This window comes from Ips typographus, linkage group LG5 (assembly GCF_016097725.1).
Source record: "Ips typographus isolate SLU linkage group LG5, UJ_Ityp_2.0, whole genome shotgun sequence".
NCBI classification, from domain to species: domain Eukaryota; kingdom Metazoa; phylum Arthropoda; class Insecta; order Coleoptera; family Curculionidae; genus Ips; species Ips typographus.
The window spans coordinates 11,681,799-11,706,601 of NC_138426.1; the positions used below are offsets into that span (position 1 = coordinate 11,681,799).

At 32.4% G+C, this 24,803-nt stretch overlaps 1 protein-coding gene across 6 annotated transcripts in view; it reads left to right on the forward strand.

Moving 5' to 3' along the window:
* Positions 1 to 24,803, forward strand: part of Neto (Neuropilin and tolloid-like) — a 169,990-nt gene that overhangs the window by 35,384 nt on the left and 109,803 nt on the right. For 5 of the 6 annotated variants that reach the window (XM_081980184.1, XM_081980178.1, XM_081980181.1 and 2 more), the window contains exon 2: positions 23,754 to 23,786. The exons of the other annotated variant lie outside the window; for it this stretch is intronic. In XM_081980184.1, coding sequence (XP_081836310.1) covers positions 23,754 to 23,786 — 33 coding nt within the window. The remainder of the gene's footprint in view (positions 1 to 23,753; positions 23,787 to 24,803) is intronic. 6 annotated transcript variants of the gene reach the window in all.

Here is a 24,803-nt window from a genome sequence, read left to right on the forward strand (position 1 = left end):
GTGCAAAGAAGGATTTTTACGAAATCCCATGGAGTTAAGTGGTGAATGCAGGAAAGTTGATTGTTTCACAAATAGTCACTGCCAAAGCGATGAACAGTGTTCTGATCAAAAATGTTATATAGTTAGCAATTACCCGGCAAAGGCCCCTAGTTTGGATTACGATGCTGAATCTATGCCAACTGATGACGAAAAGGAGCCTTGGTGGTATGATGATATTCCAAAAAAGAAGCCTAATAGAAGCCAACGTAGATTTCGCAGTTCCAGCTAGTCTAATGCCATAATCTTAAACTTTCTAAAAGTTGCCCGTTACTTTTTAATATTGTTTCAATTCTAAATTTTGCTTTAAAGTGTTTTTAATTATCATAAATAAAGTATATTACAAAGATTAGATTTGAAAAATTGAAAGAATTTTTGAAATTCAATACCTCGGTAACATGAAGAGCTAGAGAGGCCAGTTTTGGCTCATTTTATAGTATTTTTTATCCTCTTTCTAATGACGTTTAAGCGAAATCTATAGGAGTTCAAATAAAAAAGTTACAATCATTCAAAAATGATTGATTGATTTTTGCAAAAAGTGCAATATTGGCAATTTTTTATTTTGCTCCAGGAGGGTTCCAATGCACAGTAAAACGCATATTTACACCAAAGGACCTTAAATTAAGTGAAATAAGTGCAAAAAAAGCACTTTAAAATTTTTCATTTTTCAGAAAAATTTAAAGAATGGGGGGGTATTAGGGGTCTTTTTGTACTGTTTTTTGAAATTCAGTATCTCGGTAACATGAAGAGCTAGAGAGGCCAATTTTGGCTCATTTTGTAGTATTTTTTATCCTGTTTCTAATGACGTTTAAGCGAAATCTATAGGAGTTCAAATAACAAAGTTACAATCATTCAAAAATTGAAAAAATACCATTTTTGCAAAAAGTGCAATTTTGGCAATTTTTTATTTTGCTCCAGGAGGGTTCCAATGCACAGTAAAATGCATATTTACACCAAAGGACCTTAAATTAAGTGAAATAAGTGCAAAAAAAGCACTTTAAAATTTTTCAATTTTCAGAAAAATTGAAAGAATGGGGGGTATCAGTGGTCTTTTTGTACTGTTTGTTGAAATTCAATATCTCGGTAACATGAAGAGCTAGAGAGGCCAGTGTTGGCTCATTTTATAGTATTTTTTATCCTCTTTCTAATGACGTTTAAGCGAAATCTATAGGACTTCAAATAAAAATGTTACAATCATTCAAAAATTGAAAAAATAAGATTTTTGCAAAAAATGCAATTTTGGCAATTTTTTATTTTGCTCCAGGAGGATTCCAATGCACAGCAAAAGGCATATTTATACCAAAGGACCTTAAATTAAGTGATATAAGTGCAAAAAAAGCACTTTTAAATTTTTCATTTTTCAGAAAAATTGAAGGAATGGGGGGGTATTAGGGGTCTTTTTGTACTGTTTTTTGAAATTCAATATCTCAGTAACATGAAGAGCGAGAGAGGCCAGTTTTGGCTCATTTTATAGTATTTTTTATCCTCTTTCTAAGGACGTTTAAGCGAAATCTATAGGAGTTCAAATAAAAATGTTACAATCATTCAAAAATTGAAAAAATACCATTTTTGCAAAAAGTGCAATTTTGGCAATTTTTTATTTTGCTCCAGGAGGGTTCCAATGCACAGCAAAAGGCATATTTATACCAAAGGACCTTAAATTAAGTGATATAAGTGCAAAAAAAGCACTTTTAAATTTTTCATTTTTCAGAAAAATTGAAGGAATGGGGGGGTATTAGGGGTCTTTTTGTACTGTTTTTTGAAATTCAATATCTCGGTAACATGAAGAGCTAGAGAGGCCAGTTTTGGCTCATTTTATAGTATTTTTTATCCTCTTTCTAATGGCGTTTAAGCGAAATCTATAGGAGTTCAAACAACAACACACAGTTACAATCATTCAAACATTGAAAAAATACAATTTTTGCAAAAAGTGCAATTTTGGCAATTTTTTATTTTGTTCCAGGGTCACCCTGTATATATTGTCATAAAGATGGAAATCGACTGACTGAGAAAACCGCGTAGCCCAGTATTTTTTTTAATACAATAACATGGTTTTTCTACTCCTATAGGAATATTGTCAACTTAGCACAACATTATTTTTTTGTTCACCATTTTAAATTGATTAAAACTTCATTGTCTATTATTTCACTTGTTTTCTTAATATTCTCTTCCATTTGTTCTTCCTTTTATAATTTCTTTCGTAGTTCCACACTATTCTCTTAGAAATATATTTTATCATCTACCATTTTAAAGCGAATGTTATTTTCACTTATTTTTGTGTTTGTGTTCTCTTCAACAAAGTACTTATGGTAAATTCTTCTTTTTTTTCCTCTCGTAACTAAATCATAATAAGATCCAGAACTCTTTTTATCATATTATTACCAGCCATTTCTAATGCAAATACTTATTCAACATTTTATTTTGAAATTGAACTAAACTATTTGCACAAGCTGGAAAACACTGTTCATGGCGGTTTCCATGTGAGAAACTAACTAAGGTTATTACCCTCAATGCTTATTCATTAAAATTTAAGCTGTAAATAATAAAAAAATAAATAGATATAGGTACGGTATTATACTTTCAAAACAACGCACACCGACACCAAAGTAATTAAAATATCCTATTTGCAACAGTATAGTGACAAACCACAAACGAAATTGCTTTAACGCCCGAACTACGACTCTCCATTTTATTGAGATGTAAATTTTATCGGGGTTACTGAAACTGAATGCGGGATAGGTAATTTCGTTAAAAAACGGAGTAGAAAATCAATTCTAGCAAATTCGCTTTAGAATGCGACAAAATATATTTCCAGGAGAATAGCGTGGAATTACGAGAGAAATAACTAGACATCGGTGAGAGACTGGACCACCTGAGATTTACGGACGATATTGTCTTGGTTACAGACAGACGAGGCGAGGGAGATGCTCAGGCGATTGAATGATCCTTCGGAAACGGCAGGTTTAAAAATTAACTTTAGTAAGACCCAGTTCCGTATGATGGCAACAGTGCAAAAGATAGCATGACAATTTCTTAAGGAAGTCTTAAGTAATGTAGCTTATGCTCCATATCACTGAGTTAAACGTTGATGGAGCAGTAAACTAACTCTATGCAAAAATGTGAATTAAGACAATTCCTGATATTACAGAAAGATTGGTTTTTCCCAAAATTAAGTCAAAAATATGGTCTGGTTTAAAAATATCTTCTTCTTGCTCTGTCGATTACTTTTAAAAATAGCTTAAATTTATAACATTCCTAATTTGTTCCCAAACTCGAAATTTACGATGAGTACATTAAACCGAAATTTCGGGAGGGAGTTTCGACATCAATGGGGCAATATGCATAAATAGGAACGACTTTCTTCCGAAAACCGCGTCGATTTCATGTAAATAATGGATCCAGGCAAAAGCGACGTCAAACCGCAGGTGTAGTCTTCGTCAAGGGATTTGTTTGGCTCTTCTATTTATTTAAAAGACGATTTATCTTGTGTCGGAAATAAATCATCGTAAATTACCTCAGATAGGTGATTTTGTTGAGTTCGATGTTGAAAATGAGTTAGTTGTTAAGGAACACGTACAATGTCCTTTTAGATGGTTTGTATACAATGTGCAAGAAATTAACACTTGTTTTACCTTCTTTACTAATTTTGCACTTAAATATCCAAAAGAAACATAATAGTCTAACAGCAATTTTGTTATGCTTCAAGGTGGATTTATACAGGAAATATAATATTGAATGAAATTAAAATAAGAGTTATGTGACTATTTATACAAAATACAAAAAATGCCCGTTTCACTCTCAAGTCGATTTTTAGCTAAGTTGAAATATGAATGTAACAGTGACAGGTAATATCATAGTATACAGCACACTTATCCAAATTGTTCTTTCAGTTGTTTTTAAACCCATTAGCGAGTGTTGGACATAAATATTTTGCATAAAGTGGCTCATTTTATAGTATTTTTTATCCTCTTTCTAATGACGTTTAAGCGAAATCTATAGGAGTTCAAGTAAAAAAGTTACAATCATTTAAAAATTGTTACAACCATTTTTGCAAAAAGTGCAATTTTGGCAATTTTTTATTTTGCTCCAGGAGGGCTCCAATGCACAGCAAAAGGCATATTTATACCAAAGGACCTTAAATTAAGTGAAATAAGTGCAAAAAAAGGACTTTAAAATTTTTCATTTTTTAGAAAAATTGAAAGAATGGTCTTTTTGTACTGTTTTTTGAAATTCAATATCTCGGTAACATGAAGAGCTAGAGAGGCCAGTTTTTGCTCATTTTATAGTATACTTTATCCTCTTTCTAATGACGTTTAAGCGAAATTTATAGGAGTTCAAATAAAAAAGTTACAATCGCTCCACAATAGAAAAAATACCGTTTTTGCAAAAAGTGCAATTTTGGAAATTTTTTATTTTCCTCCAGGAGGGTTCCAATGCACAGCAAAAGGCATGTTTATACCAAAGGATCTTAAATTAAGTGAAATAAGTGCAAAAAAAGGACTTTAAAATTTTTCATTTTTCAGAAAAATTGAAAGAATGGGGGGGTATTAGGGGTCTTTTTGTACTGTTTTTTGAAATTCAATATCTCGGTAACATGAAGAGCTAGAGAGGCCGGTTTTGGCTCATTTTATAGTATACTTTATCCTCTTTCTAATGACGTTTAAGCGAAATCTATAGGAGTTCAAATAAAAAAGTTACAATCATTCAAACATTGAAAAAATACCATTTTTGCAAAAGGTGCAATTTTGGCAATTTTTTATTTTGCTCCAGGAGGGTTTCAATGCACAGTAAAACGCATATTTATACCAAAGGACCTTAAATTAAGTGAAATAAGTGCAAAAAAAGCACTTTAAAATTTTTTATGTTTCAGAAAAATTTAAAGAATGGGGGGGTATTAGGGGTCTTTTTGTACTGTTTTTTGAAATTCAATATCTCGGTGACATGAAGAGCTAGAGAGGCCAGTTGTGGCTCATTTTATAGTATTTTTTATCCTCTTTCTAATGACGTTTAAGTGAAATCTATAGGAGTTCAAATAAAAAAGTTACAATCCTTCAAAAATTGAAAAAATACCATTTTTGCAAAAAGTGCAATTTTGGTAATTTTTTATTTTGCTCCAGGAGGGTTCCAATGTAGAGTAAAACGCATATTTATACCAAAGGACCTTAAATTAAGTGAAATAAGTGCAAAAAAAGCACTTTAAAATTTTTCATTTTTCAGAAAAATTGAAAGAATGGGGGGGTATTAGGAGTCTTTTTGTCCTGTTTTTTGAAATTCAATATCTCGGTGACATGAAGAGCTAGAGAGGCCAGTTAGAGGCCAAACCCAAATTAGCGAGTGTTGGACATAAATAACATAAACTAAAAATGGAGATCAAGCCAATAAGAAAAAAGTATTTTATTACGTTTTACTGCTTAAATGTCAAAACCGTTGCCCTGTTCCATGTCAAATTTTATTAAGCCAATTTTTGACCACCCTGTATTATTATTTTTGACTTTTTTCTGCCCCCAATTTTCGAACAAACGTTGTTTAACACAACACCCAAAATACACACTTTTTTTCCCGATAGGCAAAAATTGTAATTGTTGACATTGTACAAGAAATATGTCTAGAAGTTGTTATAGAAAAAATAAAAATTATATAAAGTGTTCCATTTAAATAACTGACTATTGGCACTTTTTAAAATGGCATTTGTAAAGCAAATTTTTGATCACCCTGTAATATTATTTTCGATGATTTTCTGCACCCACTCTTAAAACAAACTATGATGATCAAAACAAAACACAAAAACCAAGAAACGGTATGCCGAAAATTAAAATTCTTTTAGGTAAGATTGCAAATGACTAATTTGGCATAAAATGGTAAATATCTCAAAAACGTGTTGTTAGAATTAAATTCTCAAAATGATGCACGTACATTTCCTGCAACGAAATATCCACCACAAAGCCTCAAAATTAGCATCTGTTGACATGAAACTGCGTTCATACCTACACAGGTAAACAGGGCAAAAAGGTTATAACCAACAAAAAAAATGATAATATAAAGCCAGAGACAAGGAAACAAGAGATAAAACGATTAAAATGGTAATGCGGAAAGCGAATGGAGAAATGGGTTTTACACAGGCTCGCATGTCAGCACCTCGAAATTAAAGCAATCTCTGTATGTTACAGCGACATAAACGTAAATCGTGTCAAGTGAAACCCCTAAATATCCATTTCTGAGGTCAGCGAGCGGACAGGACGTGCCTGACGCAGTTATAAATTCATGCTAAGAGGGTTGACGGATGAGGAATTATCCGCCATTTTTATTGTTGATGAAATTTAGTTCGTTTTTTTGTTATTTTTCAACGCTGCACTGATGGAACGGATGATGCATCGCTGCCTCCACAAAGAAATGTAATTCCAAATATGTTCTCGTTGCAAAAAATGTTTACCACAAGAGAAAATAATAAAACTGATAGACGGTATACAGGGTGTAACGTTTAGCAAACTTAAATAATTTCATAATTTCATCATTGCCACGTTGCAACGATTTCAGCAATTTTGTTATTTTAAATGAAACACCTTGTAGATTTATATAAGTTCAGAAACTGCAATGGATGAAAAGAGCTCACTACTTTGTTATAACACAAAATCAAATTGAAGACAGGCATAAGCTCTTACTTAATAATTAGTAAACAAGTGTCATCATCATCATCATCATCAGTCAGTCTGGCTGCGTCCACTGCTGGACATAGGCCTCTCGTAACAGTTGCTACGTATCTCTATTCTGTGCCACTTGCATCCAACTTATTAACTTAGTCCCAGCATTGATCTTTCCATATGGATGATGGAAAGATCAATGATATGCAGATGATACCGTCATATTTGCAGATAGTATAGAAGGTCTACAACAGCTAATGAACCAAGTGAATGAAGTAAGTGAAAGATATAAGCTAAAAATGAACGTTAATAAACCAACAGTGGGACCACTCACAAGAGATCAGATGTAGAATAGAAAAAGAGATGCTTTCAGCAAAATGTCTAAGCGCTCTTCAAAAGCCATAACCTCAAATTAGATATTAAAGTAAAACTCATGCGCTGCTATGTGTTCCCAATATTGTACTATGGCATGGAATCCTGGACATTCCACACAAAGGAAGCTCGAAGCCTTCGGCTATACAGAAGGATCCTTAGAATATCATGGGTAGATAGAGTGACCAACGAAGCAATAGTGGAAAGAATGGGGAAGAAAAAAGAGGTGATTAAAACGATTAAGAGAAGGAAATTGGAACATCTCGGACATATAATGAGAAATGACAACAAATACAAACTCTTAAAATCCATTCCTCCAAGGAAAAGTGTTTGGAAAGAGAGGGCCCGAAAGAAGAAAGATACCATGGCTCAAGAACCTAAGGACATGGTATTCAAAAACAGCCACAGAACTGTTTAAAGCAACAGTCAACAAGGTCATCATAGCCAGGATGGTCGCCAATATTCGAAACGAATAGGCACTAGAAGAAGAAGAAGAAGATCTTTCCATAGCAAGTTGCGTAACTCTGATTCTGTTTATTGTTTTCTTAGATTTGCGATGTCACCCTGTTTATGCATTATGATAATGACGGCATTGTGCCACTGGGAAGGGGTTGAGCCCCTGATCAAGTAGTTTTGTATGGCATATGTTAGTGCCGTTCCTCTTCTTCTTTAATAGCCTCAATGACTATGCCATCATCTCCGGATGACTTACCGTTTTTCATATCGGAGAGTGCTGCTGTTATTTCCTCTGTCTGGTATATCCTCAGAACCGATATTTTCGATTTTAGGTATATGATTTATATCAAGCAGTGCCTCATCTCGCTTGTAGAGTTCTGCATAGAGATCTTCAGCAATTTTTTTCAATTTCGTTCTTGTTTGTTCTTATTCTTCCGTTTTAATCATTAAGTCTGCAAATATTCTTTCTTCCTTCGGCCAGTCTTTGACGCAGTATTTTCATACTTTTATTATCCTGTATTACTTGAGGTGTTGTATGTTCTGATATCATTTCTGATGGTCTTTGAGATGTCTTTATTTATTTGTCTTTGCATGGGGAAGGGGTTTAGGGTTTTTGTTCTTCGCATTTCTCTCCGTACACTTATGAGGTTTTTTGTGGTTTCGCTAATTTTTCCTCTTCTGTCTCTTTCCTTATTGTTTTACTTCTCTTGAGCAATTCTCGACAAGTGTAAAATAAAATTAAAAACTAACTAATTAAACCAAAATCAGGTGAGTTACTAATGAAGAAATTGAACCGTTACACACTTACACTAGTCCATATTTTTTTCGTTGAAAACAAAAATAATTACCGCAGAAGAGTAAAACTGGTATATGGAAAATCAATCAAATTACCCGAACACAGTAAATTTCCATTAAGATCTTTTAAACGAGTGCAAAAGTATAGTCTATTTGATATCGGAGAGAAATAATTTATTTCCGTTCGCTTTTCACCGTGAAGCTTTTAAATGAAAAATGTACCCGATAATCAAAAAGTATCGTACGGAGCGCTCGAAACTGCACGAAAATAAAAGAAGTAATTGTAGATACAGATATTTGATATTGCTCAGATATAGACACCACGTTATTCGTTTATATGATTGGGATGCTCTATTGAGCGTATGAATCGAGGAACTTTCCAATAGAGACTAGTTTGCTGAATTCACAACTTATTGGATTCGTTTAATTTAATTCACTTTTACAATATTAATATACTTAACATTGTTAAAGTGGATATATAATTAATAGGTCTATTAATACTTATTTTCTGGTGAGTTTTGAGGTTATGTTTTGTTAATAACCTTATACATATACGAAAAACTAAAGTTAATTAGGATGACGTCACACAGAGCAAAATTCAGTGGATTGTTTGATGAAAAAATGACTGGACAGGTCAATTTTTATTTTTGGGTGCGGTTTTTGTATTAGTAAATTCATATATTGATATCAACTTGAAGTGAACTTCCTATACATATTTTAACATAAAATATGCTATTACTGTTCAGGATACAATTAAACAGAATGCACAGAAATTAAATTGCTAAAATGGGGCGATTATAATAACATTGCAGTTTCCAATAATTCGATAATTTACCTGCATTTGCATCTAAATAATTAAACAAACCGTCTAAACAGAAATTGATTTGGTAAATCGAATAATCTCATCTGTGTGTCTTCATACGTAATTTCAATGTTATAAATTCATAGTTTAATGAATTTTCTTTGCATTTTTATTATTGTAGAGTCAGTTATAATATAAGATATGTATATCAAGTAAATATATTCAGATATTTTATGAGAGACCATCAAACTTAAAATTGTTACTTCGATAGAACATAAATTTTAGAATTTAGCCACATACATTTTAACAAAGCTTTTAACTTTGCCTTTTTATGGTCTTCTTAATTTTGCCTTGAAAGATTAGTCAAAAAATTGAAACTTTCTTAGTCTTTTCTTGATAGTTTTGATGTGTAACTCATCAAACAGACAATAACAGCTAAATTTGGACGGATTAACCAATTAGCAAAATCTTTTACAACGTTTTGACGTATTGTCTCGTGTGTGTAAAAATTACTTTATTTGGTTGTAAAATCAGTTATAATAATAATAATAATGACTTAAAAAAACTACAAAAGGCGAAATCGAAGGTTATCCTTCCTCATTTAACCCGAAAAATACAAAAAATATAATAATACTAACTATGAACATGTCCTTAAGTTAAGATGACAGAGAAGTTATGTACTGGGTGTCCGGATTTAGAGTGTTTTGACAAGAAACCCCCATTTTCCAACTGGATAGGAAAAAACTAGTGTATGTCTAGAGGTCGATTTTTGTAAAAATATTAATGGCAAAAACCGTATTTGGATATCTTGTCAGTTCTCGGCACTAGAGGGCGTTTTTCCAATTTTGCCCATTTTGAACAACTTTTTTCTTGTGTGAAAGTGAAACAAAAACGTGATGTGATTCCAGTGCCGTCCTTAGATTTTTGCTAATGTCTTGTTTTCTCAAAAATGTACCTAACTTCATTATTAAAAATTGAATTAACGGTTATAACTTTAAAAAAAAATTCTATTTTATGCCGTTTACTACAATAGAAGTATGTCTATAGTTAATCTGAAAAATAACTAAGATATTACCCTTTTATTGTTTTTATTCAAGTTGGCTTTGATTAGGTTTTGACATCAGCTGTCAAAAGTGACGTTTATTTATTTTTTATTTCTATGACACATCTTGAATGTTTAAAATTACTGTGTTTTTAATTTTGGGGTTCCTCGTAGAAAAAATATTATTCCTAACTCTTGTGCAAAGTGTCTTGTCTGCACTTGTCTGCTGCATATCCAGCCATCGTGGGTACAAGACTTACTTTGCACACTTGTTAGGAAAACTACTATTCTATAGTATGTTTCTTTGTGTCTTAAAAATGTTAGTGTTTGTATGTGTACCAGATACATATTTCTGCATATATTTGCATACTTTGATAAAAGTCTGAATTGTTGCTGTGTTCGGCAGATTCTCCGGTCCGTACATTAACTTTTCTGCTAAAATCCGAATACCAACTTGAAATATACAGGCAAAATGGAAATTAATTAAAAACTATGCTTTTAACTCATTATGGAGTCTCTCATCACTGACGCAGTCTAGTTGCGGTCAATGGGAGAAACAAATCTAGTTAGTAAATTTGCATATAATATACTAACTAGAGTTGTATACTAAAATTTTTGTACAATTCAAATGATTTTAAGTACTTTTAATCAAAATAGCTTCGCAACGTTTCACTGAATCTACTATTTTCAACTGTGCATCACAATCCTTTTAACATTCCTGATATCTTACGTTATTGGCTTTCAACATTGTGCACTGAAAGTATAAAAATTCAGTTATCCTCTGTAGAGTTAATTTTGCGAATTATACGAGAGTTCAGTGGAAGCTACAAACGTTTAATTGGGGAAATATTGGCTAAACGTGAACTTTCAATGAAATTCTATGAGAGCTGAGTCTGCTTTGATGAAGCTTGCTCCGGTATTCGGCTAAAATCAAAAAGTTCCCGTTGCGAAACAATTAAATATCTCCAAAATCAATACCAAATAAACATACGCCTAGTTTATTATGTGGAGGCGATAACAGAAACATATTTCTAAAATAACAGTCATTGAAATGGCGATTTGAGAGGCCCGTAAACAAAGCGTTACAAGTCCTGGATAACTGCCAAAACTTTGCTGGAACGTGAAACAGAACTAATGTTTCCGAGGCGAATGCCTGTTGGAGTTATTGGAATCAATTTTTTTTTGTACACACAAAGTTTAGTATTTGATACAGTTTAACTAGGTTTTGGAAATATTGGAATGTCACTATGCAGTCAAACATACTTTAACGTTGTACAATTTGTTGCGGAAGCAGGGGGGAAAGTGCAACTTTTGCTCCCGCAAACAATTTTCAAAGTTCAAGGGTGCAAAAAGCAGTTTACTCCAGAGTTGGGCATCTAATTTTTTCTACAACCAGTGTAATGTTTTTTGAAAAAAAGCAGCAGTTAAATACTATGTTAATATCTGGCTGATAAAGAAGGTGTGTTACTACAGATATGTTTGCCATAATAATGTCAGGAATTTTTGAATTTTATGTTTTTGAATATACAGTTAGTAAAGAAGTGTGCAAATAGTAATTTATTTATTATGACGACGTGATTATATTTTGACTTTGATAGAAACCTTAAGCTAGAATACAGGCTAAATATTCACACTTTCAAAATATTAATAATTTAACTAAAAGAAAACTCACAAAAAAAAGTTATGTACTTTATTTATTTCTTCTGCATTGACGTAATTTTCTATGCACTTTTAATACTGTTTACCCTCGTCTTAAATAAATAAATAACGATACAGATAAAACTAATTTGCAATTCTTTCGTAACGGGAAAGCTTTTAATACTGCACATACTTAAAATAATGATAATAGCCATGACAATTAAAGCATAGACATATTATGAAGGGCTGAGTGACAGAAAAAGAGGAAAATTTACTTAAAATGCTTAAAAAAATGCTAAATATCACGCTCTTTGTATGGAACTAATATTTTGATCCACTAGTTTTGAAATTTGGCATTTTAGCTTCTTAACTTTTGAATAAAAAATACGATTTTTGGGGTCTAGAAACTCTTTACTGAATTAGGAGAAAAATTAGAGGGGTTTCAATAAAAGTGTGCATTTTACAGTAAAATCCAGATGCATTGATAAAATTGAACAAAGTGAATATTTTGACATGAAAATTTCATTATTGCCAATGATATTAGAGAGGCGAATGTTCTGTTCTTTTAAACATCTTTACCAAGTTTTGCTAAACTCCGAAAAGTTTGAGACAGCACAGGTTTTGGCGGTTTTCGAAAACAGGTTTTGAAATTTTACGAATATACAGGGTGAGGAAAGTATTAAAAGAGGTTCTCAAACGGTTTTTGCAAGTCAGAAACACCAAAAAGAGCAAAATCTAGTGGATTCTGCTGATCCTTTAAAATGACACCGAAAGTTTGAAAACTATTTTCAGTTGCTTAGATTCTCTAGTTTGACGCCCTCTGGCGGACAAATGGTTTAATCTACCAACCAGTGTTTTATGTCTTTATCTATTGACGTACAAAAGAATGCATTAAAAAAAGGGAAAAATAAATTCATCAACTTTGACGCCCTCTAGCGGCCCAACCAATAAATCAACCAACCAGTGTTGCCATATCGTTGGAAAGCACATTTAATTAACTATCCATTGTTGTATAACAGTCTACATAGAGTGTACCAAATTGGCGAGTTATTTACGATTGAGTGAAATAGTGCGTCAAAAAAGTGAAAAAAATTGTTAAACTTTGACATCTTCTAGCGGTCAAACCGTCAAACCAATTAACCAAAGTTGTCATATTTTTACAAAACCCATTTTATTGGCTATCCATCGATATATAAAAGTCCATCCATTATGTGTCAAATACGATAGTTATTTACGATTGAATAAAAGAGTGTAAGAAAAGTGTTTAAAAGCGTAAATTTGGCAACACACATGTCACGTGATTTTTTTCAATTTAAATTAAAAAAAAGTCAAAATAGCCGCCATTCTAAAATGGCGGAATTGTCTACGCGTGTGTCACGTGACTTTAACAGAACAGAAAACTTATAATAAATAACACACGACAAATAATAAAAAAACGTGGAAAACTGGAAAAAATTGGTTAAAAGTCATAACTATTGTCAAAACCGGTTTGAACATAAAATCTTTTTTTTTTTGTAATTCCTAAAAAATATGAAATTAAAATAATGGGAGACCTCCAAGTTCAACCAAACGTAACTCAGTAATTAAAAACAATTTTTTTTTTGTCTTTAGACAGTGTGATTGGTGACACTTTTCCTCCCTAGGAACGAAAATAGTTTCAGTCGCTCAGGGTGCGTATTCTTGAAACGAAAGAAGGCAGTTGTCAAAAGAAAATTTAATTTTTCTTTCATTTTTAAATTTTTAAAATTTAGCAGGATATTCGAGAATTGCAAGACATGATGTAAGATCTCAAGACGAAATCAGAGAAAATAGGACTAAACATAAATCTGAGCATGACAAAAATTATGACTAAAATTTAAATTGTTGCTATACGTCATAGAAAAATGTGAAGAGTATGTTTATTTGGGACACATTATTAAATTGACGAGTTCCACAAATAACATTGGCAGCTACAGGAAAACTTTCATATACCTCTAATAAAGGATAAAAATGTCCTAATTAATATGAAAATTACTTAATTCCTGTATACTTCCTGTTTCGAATAAACTTAGAATAACGCAAAGAGCCATTGAACGAATGATGTTAGGAATAAGTCTAGGAGATCATGTTGAGAATGTAGAAATCAGGAGAAGAACAGAATCGTTGGCTGGATTATATTAGAGAGAAGGCTGGTTGAGACTGGCATCAGATGAAGAATCTCTAAAGAAAATTTCCAGAAGATTTAAAGAAATCTGCAAATGAATCCAACCGTTTGGAAATATCTTGATTTGAATAAAGGATAAAACTTCCTGAAAAGACTTAAAAGCACCACAACATATCTTATAAGAAAGATAAGTAAAGGTGTGGAGAACTTAAATATCTCATAAAACCTTTTGTAGGTGATTGTTATTTATAACATGTACATTTTCAGTGATGTACACGTACAACTGACTGTACTTTCCATTTTCGTCTAAACTAAAAGTATTATAATAGTCAGATGACTAAATATTTTAAAGTTTTCTGCTCAAATTGCTGCATATTATTTAACTAGGCAAACCCTTTCTAAATATTCAACACCAGCAAGTCCATAAGACATGTAGTCGTTTGACAAGATTTCTAAAGTGCATAAACGTGTTTTTATTGTTTACTTTAAAAGCCCTCAGTGACTATCTTTTTACACAGTAAGTATTAAGTTTCTTTATGCCTTAAAATACACCAAGTTTACTGAAACGTACTGAGTAATAACGCTGAAAGCTTTTTAAGTATTTGTTGAATGCTTTTACCGATAACTTGCAACTAAAGACACTAATTAATGACTATCGAAATTAGTAGAAATGTTAGGCAAGTTAAATGACGCCCAATAGTTTATTGACTAAATCGTATTAGTTAGGAACTAAATTGAAAGCTAAAATTTCAATAGCGCTCCAATGCAAATCCCAGGAATAAAAGGGGTCAAGTGTTATCTTGACCTGCCATAAACTCTTCCAATATTCCCCATCTGAGACAATTCGATCGGTACAAGCACTTGGCCAATATCCAGAGGGAATGATTAAACTTTATCGGAATTTACTATCGTAAATACTTTATAGGTTTGATGATTTTATTTTAACGCTCAAAGGAGGCGGAAATTGTTTTGGATATGAAAACACCTTGCAAAAGTTTTTCGTTTTATTAGGTTTAACAGATGCCGTACCGGGCCAACAAGGCAATTTCAATAGAAATAAAAGGTCATTTTTACGATACTCTCACTCGACTGCAGTGCACTTTTATAACAACAGTTTGCTGCAACATTCGTTGTTGTTTTACGTCTTGCAAGAGTTTGGCACAATTCCAAGACGCATAACAATTTTTTTGTTTTTATTTTGAAATCAGCAGTACGAACTGTTATATTGAAATATTGGGTAATGTCTTTGATAGCGGGTAAACACAACTGAAAATGCTAAATGGCGGAAATTGAGATACGCATTGTCCGACACAGTCGCCAAATCGGTTTTCTCAAGATTTAGTTAGGTCAACAAGAAACAATAAAGGAAAATTTTCAAATAAATTTGGCTGCTACTTTATAAAGTCATTCTAAATTTTTTATGGTTTTTTGTTAAATCTATTCTAACTCAAACCGTTTCCGAGATATTTGACTATTTTTGGAAGCAAAAGTGACAGTAAAATTTTTTAAATTCCTTTTTTTTTGGTATTTTTCGGGCTTCAGCGACTGTAAAAACCTCAAAACGTTCGTCCTGAACTGCTTTTTCATTCCGTGCTAACCGTAACCCAAGTGAACATATACAGGGTTTAGTCGCTCCAATATATGTACAGGGTGCTGGATTTTCGATGGTTTTACGGGGTACAGAGTAAACGGTAATAGATAGAAAAAAAGTAGCATACGTGTTCTGATCTCTTTTTCTGAGCTGAGATGACTGGCGAAAAGTGGGCGGCGCAAACTTCTTTTCTTTCAAAGATACGGGGGGTTTTCGAAAATTGTTAATTTTTGAACCTCTTCTGTATTTCATTTGCTCTTAAAGTGATCAAAAAAGGAAGAACGGTTCCCGGTAGAAGTTTTCATGTAGAATCCAATGGCGTAGTCAGTTTTTTTCTATTCCGTTTAGTTTCTGACATATGACAGTAAGTTACATTTTTTTAAATGGAACATCCTATATATTTTTACGTCATTTAATTCTGTTGATTTTTACCTTTTCAACGGTGTATTACAACATATAAGTTTGTATAGGTTAATCCTGTTATTTTAAAAAAAGGCCTTTGCTAAGCTAAAAAAAGGCCAATATCTAAAATACCAAACAAAATCGGAAATCATATAAACTAACACATCAGAAAATTAAATATTTGTAATAAATCTTATTAAAAATCTAAGTTACAAACAGTTCTACCGTCACTTTAATAAGAAAAGTGGCCATTTCTATTATTTACTATTTTTAAGGTAGAAGTTGAAAAAACTGTTTAAAAAGGACATGTAACTTGTTAATATGAACATAGCCAAATTTAAGCCATTATTTTAAATATGGATTGTTTCTCAAACATCTGAAGTCGTATAATCGCTCAATTCTTTATTCAAAACATCCTATTTGAAAACAACAGTTATCAAATTAATGAATTCAGAATTTTGCACCAAAATCAGAATAACAATATGCAAGGTTGGCAACATAGCAGATTATTCAAAATACGACTTTAGGGCGCTAAAAATATGAATTCCTTTAAGACTGTTGCCAACTAAACAATTTGAATTGAATGAAAGCTATTATACTCCAAACTTTAACGACCCTATTGATGTAGAAAAGCCGTAACATTACATGAATTCTATACGCAGTGTTAATTGCAATTGCAAAATAAAACGAAAAATAGTCGATTCCAGCCGGTTTACTGACCGGAACAAGTAGTGTATTGCCGAAAAGCCGTAATAAACCTGCTTCGAAGCCGACAACAGTCCTAAATTTTCCAATTAAACGATCCGCAGGATTGGAACTATTAAATGCATAAAGCTGGTCCGTCAAAAAGCAACGGTTTAAAAGTGACAATTCCAAAGAGTTATTTTGCATATCACAGAGAACGAAGCTATTACGTTTTAGTGCCATTTTTCAAAGTGGGATTACTGTTTTTATTGTAATCTCGTCAAAAGCAAATCTGCTACACTAATAATAACAAAATCTCTACACATATTTTAATAGCTATAGAACCTCAATGAGGATTATCCTAAAATTCCATGTAAAATATATTACCATTTATTGATTGGATAAAAGCCATTTCAAATCATATAGTTCAGTCAAAACTTCAGTGCCTGTAACAGTCGTAATGGAAATTTACTTTCTCTTGAATTGTAATTTCCTGATATCTGCGAAAGATGGGATAGACAAACAAAAAAAGCAATTTCAAGGAAATATGGAATTTCGATCTCACGGTTTGGATTTCGTTGATGTATTCATACTCTCCACTAAATTTATGTGTAGTGTATGTAACAGAAATGAAAACGACAGAAGAAATATCTTGACTTAAATCAAGCTATTTTGGCTTAGTAATTAAAAATTCCTCAAACTTGCAAATCTGCATAAAGGTAACTTTAAAGTGATCTACGAAACAGGAAAAGTGTAACGTGAGAATGTCTATATTGCATTCTTGCTCAAGAATGTAATAAACCACAAGATGAAACAAGTTTAATCTGCAAACTTAAGGAGGTGGCACGACGAAATATATACTGCATTTTGACTGCATTCCTTTTTGGCTCTTGCATATTTTCCTGTGAGGAATTTCTGATGAAAATCTGAAAATCTTCTATCAAAGTAAGGTTTAATTAACGGTAAAACGCATTTTTGTCAATTTTTCCATAACTGACATTTGTTTGTTCTTTGATGGAACTAGCTGACTTAAATCGTATTTGCTAAATTTATACCAATGTTTTAGTGAATTATTGTTTTGTGTGCAGAAAACTGAAAGTGCACACAAACGGTCTTAAACACTCATGTTAACAACGTTTGCATTACTTAACTTGATATTTTCCTTTTGTGACATTTGCCCCTTCTTCAGAAAACTGCACCACCAATTTTTAATAAATAATATAATACGCTTTTGTAGTTGAGGGTTTTGCTTCGTATCTAATATCTTTGGTGTCTTCCAAACAATTTTAACTTTTGACCTCAGATATAGCTTTAACTTTTATTTAGAAGCAAGTATAAAGAAAAAATTACAAAAATCTGTTTTTCTACGACCCCTTTAGAAAATGACATTTTCCTCCCTCCTTTGAGAGATATCACTTTAACTAGGGAGTGAGTGCCACTAGAGAGACTGAAAGTATTTTCTTCCCTAGGGAAGAAAAGTGCCACAAGTAAAAGTCATCAAATTAGAATCTTTATGAACAGCAAGTGGCATCTGTCAAACTGTCAGACAACAGAAGCTATTTTCCAAAACGCCTTGGATGAGGCAGAAGACGGTCTAAAAGTCAATGGAAAGCTCATAAACAACTTAAGATATGCTGATGACACAGTGATAATCGCAGACAGTCCTGAAGGGCTGCACCATCTAATCGACAGCATATCGACCTCAGGTGACGAAATGGGATTAATATCTCAAAAATAAGAAAAATAGAGCAAGTCACAAAGTTCAAATACTTAGGAAGTTGGATCAGCGAGGATCTCAACCTTGAGCTAGAAATTAGATCCCGTATAGAGCAAGCTAGAGCCAGTTTTATAAAAATGCGGAACCTGTTAACCGACAGAATACTTAATTTAAAGATAAGATTCAACTTTGTTAGATGTTATTGTTGACAACAGACAAACCAGCAAGTTTGATCAAACATTATGGATGAAAATAGTACCTGTCCTGTAATTTTGTTTTGCCCTAATAACATACTTGAAGCAGTTTTAGGAATAAATTGATAAAATACTGATTTAGTTCATCTTAAGTGTTGTTCTTTATAATATTTAACTTAATTGGTTGTTCCACAAAAAATCAGATAAAAATTCCCTACTTCTCAACATTTACTACAATTTTCCTGAAACTAAAAGCCTAACTAACTATATATAAATCATCCAATAAAACCTAAACGAAAAAAAAAAAACGATTCTAGTAAAATAAAACGTTCTCGCTAATGGAAAATTTGAACAGGGAGAATTCTTCCGTACCTTTGCGGCGCTTAACGAGTGTGGAGAAATATCATATTGCTTTTGGTAACGAAATAACGAGTTGGAGAAGGCTGATAATGACACCCTATCAGATTTCTATGCCCGGAGGTACAAAACTTAAAAAGGCACTAGTTTTCGACGGCTTTTCCAATGTTTAAGACGTGGCAGAGTGGAAAATCAGGAACCTCGTAAAAGTGAACTATTTTATGGAAATTGCGGAAAGTTGAAGGAAAGTACATGAGACGTAAAACGTATGACGTTGGCCTAGCGAAAAGTAATAAAGGAAGAGTAATAAAGTTTTTATTGTTTCTTCTTGAACTGCTCAATAACGTTAAGAAAGTTGACGTTTAATTTTGTAGCAAATTATAGTCGAAAAATATAGCTAAAATTAAAAATTATTATCTATATTATTTTTTTTATAGTTTCAATAAAATGTTTAGGCATGCTATGCTAGAGGTACTCAAAAGGTGCAATAACCTAAATTTAGTCTTAATATAAAAGCATTATTGGTACCAACTTTAAAAATTAATTGAAATTACGATTTAAAATTAATAAAGAAAGAAAGTATTGCCTATAATTGTGGTTAATCTTTGTTTTACAAGTACAGTTAATGATCTTGCTCAAAAAAGTGTCAAAAGACAGGGCAGAAAATTATTATTGATGGATTAGAAGTGCTAAATTCCGTGGATAATAATCGTGGAATTGCCATACAATAGATTTCTTCAGATGTTAAGGATAATGCTTCCTAAGTGAAAGATATTGAAGAAAATAAAGGTGCGAAATAGGAAGCGGATGATGTGAAATCAGAAACTGGTCGAATATGTTGCAAAGGCGTTTAACAATGTAAAGGATCAAGGAAGTAAGGATCAAAATTGAAAAAATCAGTTAGAAACAGCATGGTTTTTACAGCCTGCAATCTGCTTTTACATTCATCGCTCTTATTTCTTTTGCTCTAAAAAAAATATCGCAGGTAAACGTAAGTATCAAATTCGTGGGTTCGCATTTATTTTTAAAAATATTTGACGACATATCCAACAAATCACCACTGAGTAGGTAGGAACAGAAGGCTATGACACTACTTTTATTAGTGTTTTAAATAATATCATCACCAGACTATTTCTTAAATCTGCTTCAGAAAGCAGCACCAAAATGTTCATTTTTATTCTAGAATATTTCACTATATTAAGTACACAAGATTGTTTTGAGTTTTTTACAGAGCCAATAAATATTTGCGCAACTAGGGAGGAAAGTGCACCTTGACTTGACAAAATTTTCGTCTCTCAAATGAGAGAGGAAAAATAACACAAATCTTTAAGGATTAATTATGCTTGAATTTTTTATAAAAACTGAGAATATGTTGAAGCAAAAATGGACCAAAATGACAACTTAATTATTACAAAATAAATTAAGAAACTATGCACTTCTTCAAGGAGAATTTTCACTTTTTTGACACATGTGCAGATTGCTGTAAAAATCATATGTATATTTCATTTCCTGTAGATTCCAAAAAACTTTAATTACAGAAAACACATAAAATATCATTAGGGTTGAAATTTGTTTGCAATAAGAATTATTGTATCCTTCTTATATCTTTTTAGGCTTTGCCATAAGAACTTAGTTTGAAGCAAGAATGGACCTAAATGACACCTTATTTGGACACATCTGCAGATTGTTGTAAAAGTCATATTTAGAAGGTTTAATTATTTAATTTCCTCCAGGTCTTAAAAAACTTTAACTACAGCAAAAACAACAAATGTCATTATGGTTCAAATTCGCTTAAAATAAGTCACTAAATTAATGGGTTTTGCCAAATGATGATACTCATTTGTTAAAGAAAATTGAAAGTTGAAAGTTTATCAAGAAAGTTTAGATGGTTTTTTTGTAGAACGCAAAAAAGTATAAAATACCTGCGTATTTTTAGTCTAAAATAACAAAAATTAAATGAAAATATTAATTTCATAGTAACATTTAAAACGCCCGCTAGATGTGACGTAGACGGTTTTCAACCAATTAGCTGCCAGAAGCCACTTTTACTATCAGCTTTTTCTAGGCCCTCTTTTGTGTTGCCAGTTTGTAAAGTTGTACCTACTTAAACTAATCTTCACGAATTAGACACGATAAAGGACCTTTATTTTAATAAACGTCTCAGTGTTTACAGTATTTAAGTTTCTCACAATAACATAACCTAAAAACATTATGTCAAATTGACGTCAACATACTTTTTGTCCAGGGAATTAAGATGGTATTATTTGGCAACATTGCACTCTGCGCTGATGATGAAATCAGCTGACCGGAAGATGCTGTCAAGCGTCAGACAGCCACAGCCAATAAAACTACTGAAAGTCGTTTACGTCATACACGAAGCAAAACGCGTCGATTTATAGTGATTAATTATATAAGGGGTTTAAATGTATAACTTTCTAGTATATATTTTCACAATTTTATTCCTTATCGAGCACTTTATACCTATTACCTCGAAATGGGAGGAAATGTTGCATCCTTATAAGCAAATCCCATCCAAGCTACGCCAATATGCAGCAAGTGAAAATGTCACATTATCCCTGGCATATTATTAAGATATTCCATGCAAGCTATTCCACTGATACCGTTTTAAAAACAAAAAGCTCCAAATTTAACGTATATGGAACGTAACAAAGTTGCTGAGTGCTATAGTCTAGACATTTTCTATTAAAAACCAAACCGGATTTTATATTTTTCATTTAGTTGCTACGGAAATATTAGGGATGTGACTAATAAAGTTAAATTAATCATCTAAAAAGTCAATTTGTAGTATTGGGAGTTGTACATTACAGGTTTTTCAGTAAGAATGTGGAGCGTAACGAATTTGGTTTGTAGTTGACCAAATATTAATCATTGCAGAATTATTTAAAGAACTTTAATTAAAAGATTCAATTAAACCTGGCGGCGGCCAGGAATCCCGTAAATTAAATCGACGGGTTGTTTTTAATTTATCCCAATGCGAAAAAGCGTTTCGTTTATTTTTGCCGAACGTGGGCTCTTATGCGAGGGGTTGTTGGACTTTCGATTGCCACTCAACGGGATATTAATGAAATAATGATTATTTTATACCAATTTATGTAGTTTAAATAATTAAATAAATCTCTTCTGAAAATAGAATTTTGTGTTGTCCTAAATCTCCAATATGAAAGTTATTTGAGGTATACTGGATAACTTATAAGTGATGCAGGAACGCGTGAAACTCTTTCTTCTTCCACAAATTGCTCCGAAACAATCGGGATTCATTCCTGGAAGAGAAACACGAGACCACCAATGTGCGACTGGTGGAGAAGTGCAGCAATCTTCTGCTTCCTTGACTACTTGAAAGCTTTTGAAACCGTTAAGCGTAATCCACTGTGGAAAATCTTACAGGAAATGGGTGTGCCAGAACATTTAATACTTCTGATGAGAAACTTATACGTACAGAGTACACTCTTTGTGAAAATAATAAAGAATTGTCTAATAGTTATATTAGTCTTATTGTCTTAATTGTCTAATACAATATTCACGGTTAGTAGATCATTAGGACGGCAACCCAAAACTGGAGGAAGAGTGTCAATAGGAGGTAGAAAAATATCCAACTTACACAACTCTGATGGCAGAGTAATAGGAAGATATGGCAATGTTCTACAACTGCATAAAAATAAATGCTTTATTATGGTCGTTGGTAAAGCAGGAGTGTCCCTCCCTCAGTCCTTCCAAATGATACCAAATATACAGAGGAAGGAGAGAGTCATTTATTTGGAAGCTTGCATTTCTTATTGATGAGAGTTATGTGATGTGGCTTGCCTCTCTGACCATTCTGCATATTTGTGGTAGTAAGGTTTTTAGGCATTTTGCAGCACAATCAATGGTTGAAAGACCAATTGACCTTTTTTCTCTCGCTAAACCTTGATTATAGTTTCAACAGTTGTGTAGTTTCGTCTACGTTTCCCATATACTTTCACTTTGGCTAATATTCTTTACAGACTTTCTTTAAATGATTTTGGGAATCCTATCCAGTTACGAGGATTTCTAAAAATCATTACGTTCTCCTGATACTTTACAGTTGCTACAAAAGTTGCTCTTCCAGCAATTCCTGTCAGTTTTCCATACATCATCATCGAAGCAATCGACAACGTATTCAAAAACGTTTGAATCCGCTTTACACTCCAAGCTGATTGATTCCTACTTTCCTATCTGTTTATTCAAAAAGGCTGTCTTTTATGCCCATAATACGACACAATATAAATCGGGATCAAACCTATCCTTTGTCGCTATAAATTCCCGCTGTTTGCATTGATTTGGCACTGAACTGTCGAGATCTCTATTTGTACTGCTGGCAGTTTTATAAAAGAGCGCTTCAAATCGTCCGGACGGTTATGTTAATAATGTGCGAGCTTTTAGTTGAAAAATTTAATTCAAACTTGTTTGGCAAGCAAATTTGCAACATTATTTACCTACGGCCTCAGTGTAAATAGCTAATTACGCATAGTTTTCCGTTACGTAACGACCCTCTTTACGCACAGTTGTTGTTTGCCATTGAAAATTAATTAAAAATCGCACAGTTTTATGATCTCTGTTGGAAGAGAACTATTGCTCAACAAGCAATAAAACAATTAATAACTGTAATATCATAAATCATTATTTTAAGAACAACCCCAACAATTAGTTAACATGTTTTTTGAATTTTTTCTTTTATAGCATAATTTCTATGATTAGTACAAATATCGTTATTACAAAATAACTAACTAATTAGGTTAACTAATTCATAATATAATTTGAAAACAGTTGTCACTGTTCAAAAAACTTCTATACTGATTGTTAATAAAATTGTATGTATATTTGTTACTCTAACTATTTAATTGTTTCAGATTTTTTAAGTGCACTTCTTCGTTGGAGTTATGGTAAGTAATACATAATTAAATTAACTATGGTAGTATTAACTAAAACATGAATTTTCTAAATATTTATCAAATCAAATATCGAATGTACTACAGAGAATTAAATTCGCAATTTCGAGTGTATAACATAACGTGTTTCGATATTGACATAGCAGATGATTACAATGTTAGTTTAAATTTAATTATTGCCCTGGCTACTCATTGCCACCGATAAAATTTTGGAAACATACGTCCTTTGTGTTATGTACTTTGTGCATGGCTTATTTTACATTTAACACTGTTTGATGGTTAACGTAATACTTGCATTTCAAAATTCTACTCTACGGGTGGATTATGGGGCTTCGGGTGATGAAATTTCGACCGGTTTTTATGGATTAGAAGGTCTCTAGTAATAATGAAAAATATGCGGTTTCCATTGTTGCGAGGATTGTAAATTGGATTATCTGACCACTGTTTAATTTAAAACAGAATTGTAATTCACCTTATACAGGTGGTCCAGTTTTAAGTGTCAATAATTCACCATTTGATAGCCAATCAAAAAAATAAGTTGACTTGCATTATGTCATTTTTCTGAAAAACGTTTCCTAAGAAAGATACAGTCCTCCAAATTTCAATTTAAAAAATCGTTTTATAGTTTAAAACTGAACATTCAAGACTTGTGAAAGTCCAAATTTGTACTGAATAGTCTAAAAACTTTTTTACTACTAGGAATGGTCTTATGATTCGCTTTCTCAGACTGCCATCCTGGTTGAGTGTCTGAAACTGACATTGAAGAATTAAAAAAAGTCCGGAAATCAAGACAAAGATTGTATTGCGCATGAAACTCATTTTTTACTACTAAAAATAGTATAAAAGTTGACTTTTAATGCTAGAACGGACCTTACTAGGACTAAAGAGAGTCCAAAAGTATATTTTCAAGACTTTAATTGGTGTACAACTCAATTTTCTGGTCTGGACAATAAGTCTAGAAGTAAATTAAATTTGCGGACTATTTTATTTCTAAAAATTAGTTCTCAAGAC